The 7,776-nt window shown below is 52.4% G+C and overlaps 1 protein-coding gene across 1 annotated transcript; it reads right to left on the bottom strand.

Annotated features, from left to right (window-relative positions):
- Positions 1 to 4,677: 4,677 nt before the first annotated feature.
- Positions 4,678 to 6,518, bottom strand: HOXA2 (homeobox A2). Its single transcript, XM_082662035.1, has 2 exons — positions 6,125 to 6,518; positions 4,678 to 5,434 (listed from the first exon to the last, which is right to left on the bottom strand). Exons 1-2 carry the CDS (start codon positions 6,501 to 6,503, stop codon positions 4,695 to 4,697), a joined length of 1,119 nt encoding a protein of 372 aa, XP_082518161.1. The 5' UTR covers positions 6,504 to 6,518; the 3' UTR covers positions 4,678 to 4,694.
- Positions 6,519 to 7,776: the final 1,258 nt, after the last annotated feature.

Genomic DNA, 7,776 nt, shown 5'->3' with positions numbered 1-7,776 from the left:
CTTTCTCACTTCCTCCATGGGGCCGGAGAAGAAAAATGATATGAATGTACAGTGCGCTAGAGGGGGGGCGGGAGGGCGGAGGGCGCTAGGGGAGGGGCACGTGACTATATCAACCAATGGCGGAGCTTGCTGCGAAAGTTTGCTGGCTCCTGCGGTGATGGATCACCATTTCAGTGGCATTTAAATCCCCAGCGCTTCTCAGTCTAGGTGACGCGCAGTCGCCCCCCCAGGCAGCCCGGGCGGCAGCAGCAGCTGCGGCAGCTGCCGGGGCAGATTCGGAGCGCTGGGGCGAAGGGGAGCAGAGGCTGCTTTCTGCGCGCGCTGAATCCGATCTCCCCCCCCTCCGGGAAGTGGGGGCTGGAAGGCATCCCCCGTCACCGCCCCCTTCCCCACCGCGCACAGAAAGATGAATTGGCAAGAGGTGAGAAGCGAGGAAGGCTCCTCGATCTCTCGGGTCGGGAATCAGTGGGCGGGAGCTCGCTGGGCCGCCACTAGCACACTGGCCGAGCCCGGAACGCAAGGAATTGGAAGGGTTGCTCCCCGGGCGCTTTCCGTTCAGTGCCTTCTGCGGTGCCTCGAGGAGTGCCGAGAACGGTGGCGTAGGACGAGGCTGGGCCACCAGCTCTCTAAGCTCGGGATGGAGAGGGAAGTACGCAGAGAGCTGGCTGGGAGGAACCCGAGTGGGCGTGGAGGGGACGAGGGCAAAAAAGGAAACTTCCCTTCTCCAGGGAGGGTCTTGAAGCCTCCTTTCCTCCTCCCCCTCCCTCCCCCCCCCCCCCATCGGCTATTAGCGTGGCAACGTGGAGCTTTTGTATGTAATTTGACGCCCGGGAGTGGGTGAGCCTTGGGAGCTAGGCTTGCTGGCCAAGACCAGGGGTGGCCCAACTCTTCTCCCTCCCTCTCTCCTCGCTCTCCGCCCCTTTCTCCTCCCCACTCAGCTAGCTCTGGGAGCCCTACGGGATCCGTAGCAACTCCGCCGGTGGATTTTGAGGGGTAGGAGGCGGGGGGAGAGAGATGACGCTAGCGGACGTGGCAAGCCTGGGGGCCGGGCCCTGCGCTGCAGGCCATCTGCCGGCTCCCTAGGACCCAGGAGCCTGCGTGATCCGACCGGGGCCTCAAAGGGCGAGACCACGGCTACCGCAAACTACGATGGACTCTCCCCGCAACGTTTCTCGTTTTCTGAAGGGAGATGTTAGGAGTGGTAGAGCTTCCTTTATCCACCCCCCCCATTCTACTGCACAGCTGAAGTGGGGGTGGGGGGTTGGCAGGTGGGAGGGGCGGGGGACAGATGGCTGATGGTGGACGGGACATTTCCTCCTTCCCCAACAACTGACTGCGTAGTTCCTTGTGTGAACCTTCAAGTCTTTCCCTAGAGAGACATGTGCAAATCTGAGCGTCATCCCAGGACAGGGGTCCTGTTCTCCATCACCCTCGTCCTACCCCGATGCCGACGGGGTCGTTAACTGCTGTTTACTATTAGGTTTCGTGTGAACCCTTAGCTTGTAGAGAGAAAAGGCCAAACAGAGGCCAAGAATTGATGCATTCTTGGGTAAAAGAAATCCAGACATCATCCAGAAGCTTTGCAGCCAATGCTGTGTAGCTCTATTCTGACCGTGTTCACCACATCGGAGTCCGACAGATCGGATTGTCTGAGGATTGTGCGTGGGTTGGGGGTCCCCACTCCTCTCTAGCTCCCCCTCCCCAGTTAAAAGAAGGAGGTTTTTCTTGAGGCAGGCACGTTTCAGATGTGTTAGTCAGCCTTTCAGGTTTCTGGGTTCTGTTCTTCACGTATAGAAGTTCCCTCCTAACCTGTCTCCCCAAGAGGGAAAACTGGCAGACATTTGACTGTAGATTCCCTCAGTAGCAAAGGAACATTTTTCCTAAACATTTCCTTTTGAAAGGGTATTTTCCTGTGACCTGCGACCCATCCCCAATCATGGTTAAGAGGGAACCAGGAAAGGTCACTCCTGCCCCAGTTTCAGCACCTGGGGAACCTCATCCAGGAGAAGGGAAAAGGCAAGGAGGCCCTCCTGGAGGTGGCTTCCTTGGGAGCGCCAGGCCTCCAGCCAGTGGGGGGTGGGGGGAGAAGGGGCTCCTATGGGGGAGGAGGCAGGACCTTAGGGGGTCTGGCCTGGCACTGAGGACGATCTGCTCTCACAGCCGAAGCTCGTCGGTACGTTCTCCCCCTTGCCTCATTCCTGTCCCTTTGTTGGCCTCCTCGGCTCGGGTCTGCACGACCCCCTCGGCAGCAGGGCTCGCGCCACAAAGCCACCCCAGTCTGCAGCCGCTCTCCTTCCTCTGCTAGTTCTCCGCCTCTGGGCTCCTCTCCCTCCACCTCTCTTCCTCCCTCCGGGCCTTTTTCCTGGCCGTCGTGGGTGGAGTGTTTTTCTTGGGATCACAAGCTTGCGCTAGCACACAGGGCCGCTGCACACGGGCCGCGACCGACCCGCCTCCGCGCACTGCTCCGGGCTGGCCGGGCTCTCGAGGTCGAGCCGACTCCGCCCCGGCTGGTCGCCCAGAGCGCCGCTCTCCCGGTGCGGCTCACAAAGGCAGCCTCCTCTGGCCTCGATCCCGCACGCTTCCGTAGCCTGGTTCCTTCACCACCACGAAATCCTAGGGTTCATTTCGCCGAGTGGGAGACCCTAGGTCCTCGGGGCAAGTAGGCCAGAGACCCACGACGCGAGTTAAAGTCTCTTTAAACGCCCGAGGAGAGTGCGTGAAAGGCGAGCTCGGTCACTATTTAAATGATCCCTTGCAAGCGGCTTGTTGAGCTCAAAGCGCCTCTTTCAGGGCTCTTCTAGTAGTAGAAAGGGAAGGAGCGAGGAGGAGACAAAACGCCGCCGAGGCCCCGAGCTGTTCATGGCATCCGCGGCTCAGCCAAGCTGTTGTTTTAAAAGAGCAATAAAAATGAATTATGACTAAACGCCTTCTAACTTAATGCTTTCGGACGGGGATTCCTGGCAAATACGTAAGAGGATTTTTATTTGTGCATGTGTTCCTGCAATTGATCTCTTTGATGACATTCTCATTCATAGAAAGCGTTTGATTTATGAGCGTGGGATGAATCGCAAACAGCAGCGGCTAAACCCTGGCCTCGGCCGGGCCGCCTGCTCCGCTCCGCGCCTGGGGCAGGAGACTTGCCCGGGTCCCCACTCGCCTCCGCCGCTGCCGGGATTTAGGGGGCAAAAGGGTGGGGGAAGGTAGGCAGCAAACCCGGGGAGAAGGATCGCGATTTCCTCATAACTTCCAAGCCTTAGCTATTAAGAGCCGGGTTCTTAAATCAACCCGCCCCCCACACATGTTGCTTACTCGCTGCCTTTTCTCACGGTAAGTAGCCATCGGAACAGAGCTCAGTAAGGGGAAAATAAACATGGGGAGACATAAGAAGGGAGAAAAAATCAGAACAACCCAGTAACATCCCTAGTTCACATTTTATTGATATTTCATTTAAAGTGCTTTTTCTCTTTCTCTCTCTAGAAACTGGGTTAATTTATAACCTGGGGGGTAGAAACACTCCACTTTAAATCTCATCTTGCTAACCTGACTTCAAAGCTTTAATGATCCATTATTTGCCATGTAAACAGATTTAAGAATGAAATATTGATTTTTATGACCCTGAAAAAAAAAGAGAAGCCTAGAATGACTGAACCAGAGGATTGCAAAAAAAAAAAAAAAAAAAAAAACACCCTTTCTGAAGTGCATTTTCCAGCTAGTAACCATTGTTTTGTTTTATTTTTGTTTTTCTGTTTTAGGTCTGTTTGCCTGGACCCATCAACAGCTGGGAGACTAATCAACCGCACTGAAAATGTTTGGGGATTTGTGGGGGAGGGGTTTGGAATGTAAATGTTTGAAACAAATGTGTATAAATAAATGAATTCTTGATAACTTAGTTATTGACCTGGAGACTGGTAGCTTGTTAAAGAAACTCCATGTTCCTCCTTCCTGGAGTTGGAGGTTTCTGTAGGCACTTTATTTCTCCACTTTCAAAAGCTTGGGCTTGGCCCAACTCTGAGGCTGCCCAGTCCTGTTTCTATTACCAATTTAAATCTATGGCTTGAATCTCTACATTGAAAAACCTAATCCATCCCCTTAAAAAACAAAAAAACCACACTTCTCAGAAGCCCTAACCATTTTCTGGCTTTCTTTTTTTGTTGCTGTCTATTGAAGACTTTGAACATGCCCATTTAATAAATATATTAAAATTGAAAAAGAAAATGGATTGTGACCAGAATTTTATTTACCAAGTTAGACTAAAAGAGGAAAAAGAAACTGTTATGAGCCTTGAGAAAGAGGGGGAGGGAAAAAAATAAGAAAGCTACTTATAGCAAAGGAGAATTTATTCTACCAAAAATACGCATGACAATGCATCCTAATGTAATACAAAAATAAAAAGAAAGTGAAGATACAATTATATGATCACTTTCTTGCAGGCCTCATATATTGCTTTCAGGAAATCACATAGAGGGTTGTTGGATTAGATTTTAAACAACTAAAACTCCAAAATAATCTGAAAAAGATGGCTCTGTAACTGGGTTAAGGGAATCACTAAACAGAAAAATCTTCAACATTTAAAGGAGGGAGAGGGTAAGTCAAGAAGAAAATAAAATAAAAATTAACTCTCAGAATAAAGGAAGGCAAAACCACCCGGTCAAAGGGGTTTTTGTTTTGTGATGCTTTGTTTTGCTTTAATGTTTTTAGTAATTCAGATGCTGCAAGTCGATTGTGGTGAGTGTGTCTGTAAAAAAGTCAAAGCTGTCAGCTGAAATATCTACAGGACTGTCGAGGGAACCCGGCAAACTGGGCGAGACTGCGTCTGAAAGCTGCAGGCAGGAATCTGTGGAAAAAACGTTAAAGTCCTGCAAAGAGGGGACCTCGAGGGCCTCGGGACTGTCATTGTTTAGGCCAGAGCCACAGTTCTGGCCCATTGTTGACAAGCAGTTAGGAACAGTGGGTGACTGGTGCTGAAAATGTTTCAGATTTTTTTCATTGCTGGTTAAAGGCGAAACTGGGAAACTTTGGGAGTCACCATTGTGTCCATTGGGAGCCTGCTGCTGAGAGAGGGCATTTTGCTGAAAAGTGTAACCTTCCCTCTCCAGAAGGGCCCCGGAGACGCTGAGGGCTTGCTCAAAGAGCGACTTCTCTTCCTCGTCCTCCTCCACTTTCTCAGAGTCTTCGAGGCTTTTAAATTTTCCTTCGCTGTTTTGGTTCTCCTTGCACTGGGTCTGCCTCTTGTGCTTCATCCTCCGGTTCTGAAACCACACTTTCACTTGTCTCTCAGTCAAATCCAGCAGCGCTGCAATTTCCACCCTTCGGGGTCTGCAAAGGTACTTGTTGAAATGAAATTCTTTTTCCAGCTCTAAAAGCTGCGTGTTGGTGTAAGCAGTTCTCAGGCGCCGGGAGCCCCCGCCGCTGCCATCGGCGATTTCCAGGGATTCTGCGGAAAGGGAAACCAACAAGAGACACACGCACAGTTGGAGGTGGAGGGGTCCGAGCGGGGTTATTCCACTGGAGAATAAATATAGCAGAAAAGATCAACTGCAACAAAATGGCCGCCCCTAGATGCAGTAAAGCTATTGTGCTGCCTTTCCTGGGAGCCCAGCCCGGGGAGACCCCATCTCTTCCACCTCCATCAAATTCTTGCCTGTAGCTCCCCCCAACCTCTCCATCCGGGAGCAAACTTTATATTAGCCACACCACAATTTATAATTAATGCATCAGCTGCTTAGCTGAGCAAGAGCGATCTATCACTCTTCATTACTGTCAAAAAGCCAAACTCTAGGACAACTAGACAAGAGGAGGTCAGTTCCAACTCAAATAAATCATCCCACATTACACAAGTTAGGGAAAGTTCCCCCACCCCCTTCTTTATATATATATATATATATATATATATATATATATATATATATATATATATATATATATATAATCAATGCGGAACGCAGGATCCCTTTTCTCAACATCAAACCCACTCCTGAGCCCACAGGGGAAGGGAAAGCAGCCAAGCATCTCTCTCTCTCCCCCTTCTCTCCCAGCCCACGCTCCCCTCCCCCCATAACCGCTCTCGGGGCAGCCCAGAAGGGGAAGAGGGTCCGGGGACCTGGGGCCAAGTCTTTGGACTGACCTTTGTGGCTGAGGCAGGCAGGGCCGGTGGCGGCAGCGGCCGAGGCGGGCGGCAGCGCGGTTTTCTTGGCCGCCTTCTTCTCCTTCATCCAGGGGTACTCGGGCGGCTGCAGGGCGCCGGCGGGCACTGGGCTGCCGCGGCTGCCCGCGGGGCTCGGCTTGGGGCGGCCGCCAGCGCCGTGGCGAGGGTGACTGCCCGGGTTCAGGCTGGGAATGGTCTGCTCAAAAGGAGGAGGAATCAGTGTCGAGTGTGAAAGCGTCGAGGTCTTGATTGATGAACTTTGAAATGTATCAGCGACAGGGGGAAAAGATGTCAGGCACTCAGCGAGCGACGGCTGGCTATTGATAAAACCAATCTCTCGCTCAAATTCGTAATTCATGGCCTTCTCCTTGGAGCCCCCTCGGAGAAAAAGTTCCCTCTTCTGGAGGGGCTTTGGGGGGGCAAGGCCCAGGAAAAAGGCGAGCGCGGAGGGAAAAAAAAAATCTATCATAGAAGATCGCTGCTGGGGTGTTTTTTTTCTAATTCACTGATTACAGCCGTATGGGGACCGCGCTACTATTAAACTATTGAATTCATGGAGACAAGGTTGAAATTGGACCGAATTGGCTGTCACATGATTGCTTCTGCCCAATGACAATTTGGGCTTTAATCAAAAGAAGCCACTGTCTGTTTGATTGATCCAAAAAAGTCGGGAAGGAACGCCTCATTGGGGGGCAGCGAGGCTTTATTTACACTTTTTTCAGGGCAAAAATACCTATATGTGGGTGTGGGTTGGGGATGCCTGGGAGTGCGTGGGGGCGAGGGTGCCTGCCTGCCTCCTGATCAGCACGGATCTGGTGTGTGCGCCTGGCAGTGTGTGTGAGTGTGTGAGTGCGTGCGAGTGGTGAGCCCTGCAGCCGGTCCCGGCGGCAGCTGCCCTCTGCCTCCCCCGCACACTCCGCGCATTGTTTGGGACTGTCGGGAAGACGCCTCGCACCTCACAAATCATTTAAGCACCTCAGTCTGACGCCTGCAGTCATTAACAAAGTAATCCATTAATCTTAAAGTTTTGACACCCGAGGGCCCCGCATCCCAACCACATAAGTTCTGCTGAGGCAGGAGGAAGAAGCAGAGGGAGAGGGGAGATGAGACAGAGAGAGGAAAGGGCGGGGGCGGGGGGGGACAGAAAGAGAGAGAAGGATTCTTTTGGGGGATTCCTCCCTTTTATTTCCCTTTTCCTCCTCCGCCATAAACCAGTTCCTGGATCTCAGAACTGGTCTGTCTCTGTTTTCCTTCCCGTCTGTCTGTCTTTCCCTCTTTTCCTCTTTTTTGCCCTCTTCTCCCCTCTCCTCCTCCCTGTCTCTCCTCTGTCCACCTCTCCTCCCCCCACTTCCCTCAGGCCCTCGCCCCCCTCCCAAAGCCCAGCTCGGAGTCCGCGCCCACGGACCCCGGACCCCGGCCCATTGTTAGCCGGCTTTTCCACGACAACTATGCATCTGGCTCCAGCGGGAAGCGGAAAACGGGAGGCGGCTCTCCAGGCTTCCCGACCCTCTTGCGCCATCAACTTCTCAGGAGTGGCTCGAGAAAGATAGATGCATGTGCCAAGCGAGACAACAACCCCAGATCCATGTGTCCAAATCCCTGTAGCCAGGGCGGCGGCCAGCCAAAGAAAT

The sequence above is a fragment of the Grampus griseus genome (genome assembly GCF_964374135.1).
Source record: "Grampus griseus genome assembly, chromosome: 9".
NCBI lineage: Eukaryota > Metazoa > Chordata > Mammalia > Artiodactyla > Delphinidae > Grampus > Grampus griseus.
The sequence above is the reverse complement of the archived record's forward strand: the minus strand, read 5'-3'. Positions and strand labels throughout refer to the sequence as shown.

Coding starts and splice junctions, on each gene's coding strand:
- HOXA2 (XM_082662035.1), bottom strand. CDS start 6,503: ATGAATTACGAATTTGAGCGAGAGATTGGTTTTATCAATAGCCAGCCG. Junction 5,435..6,124: donor TGCCTGCCTCAGCCACAAAG/GTCAGTCCAAAG, acceptor CCCTTTCCGCAG/AATCCCTGGAAATCGCCGAT.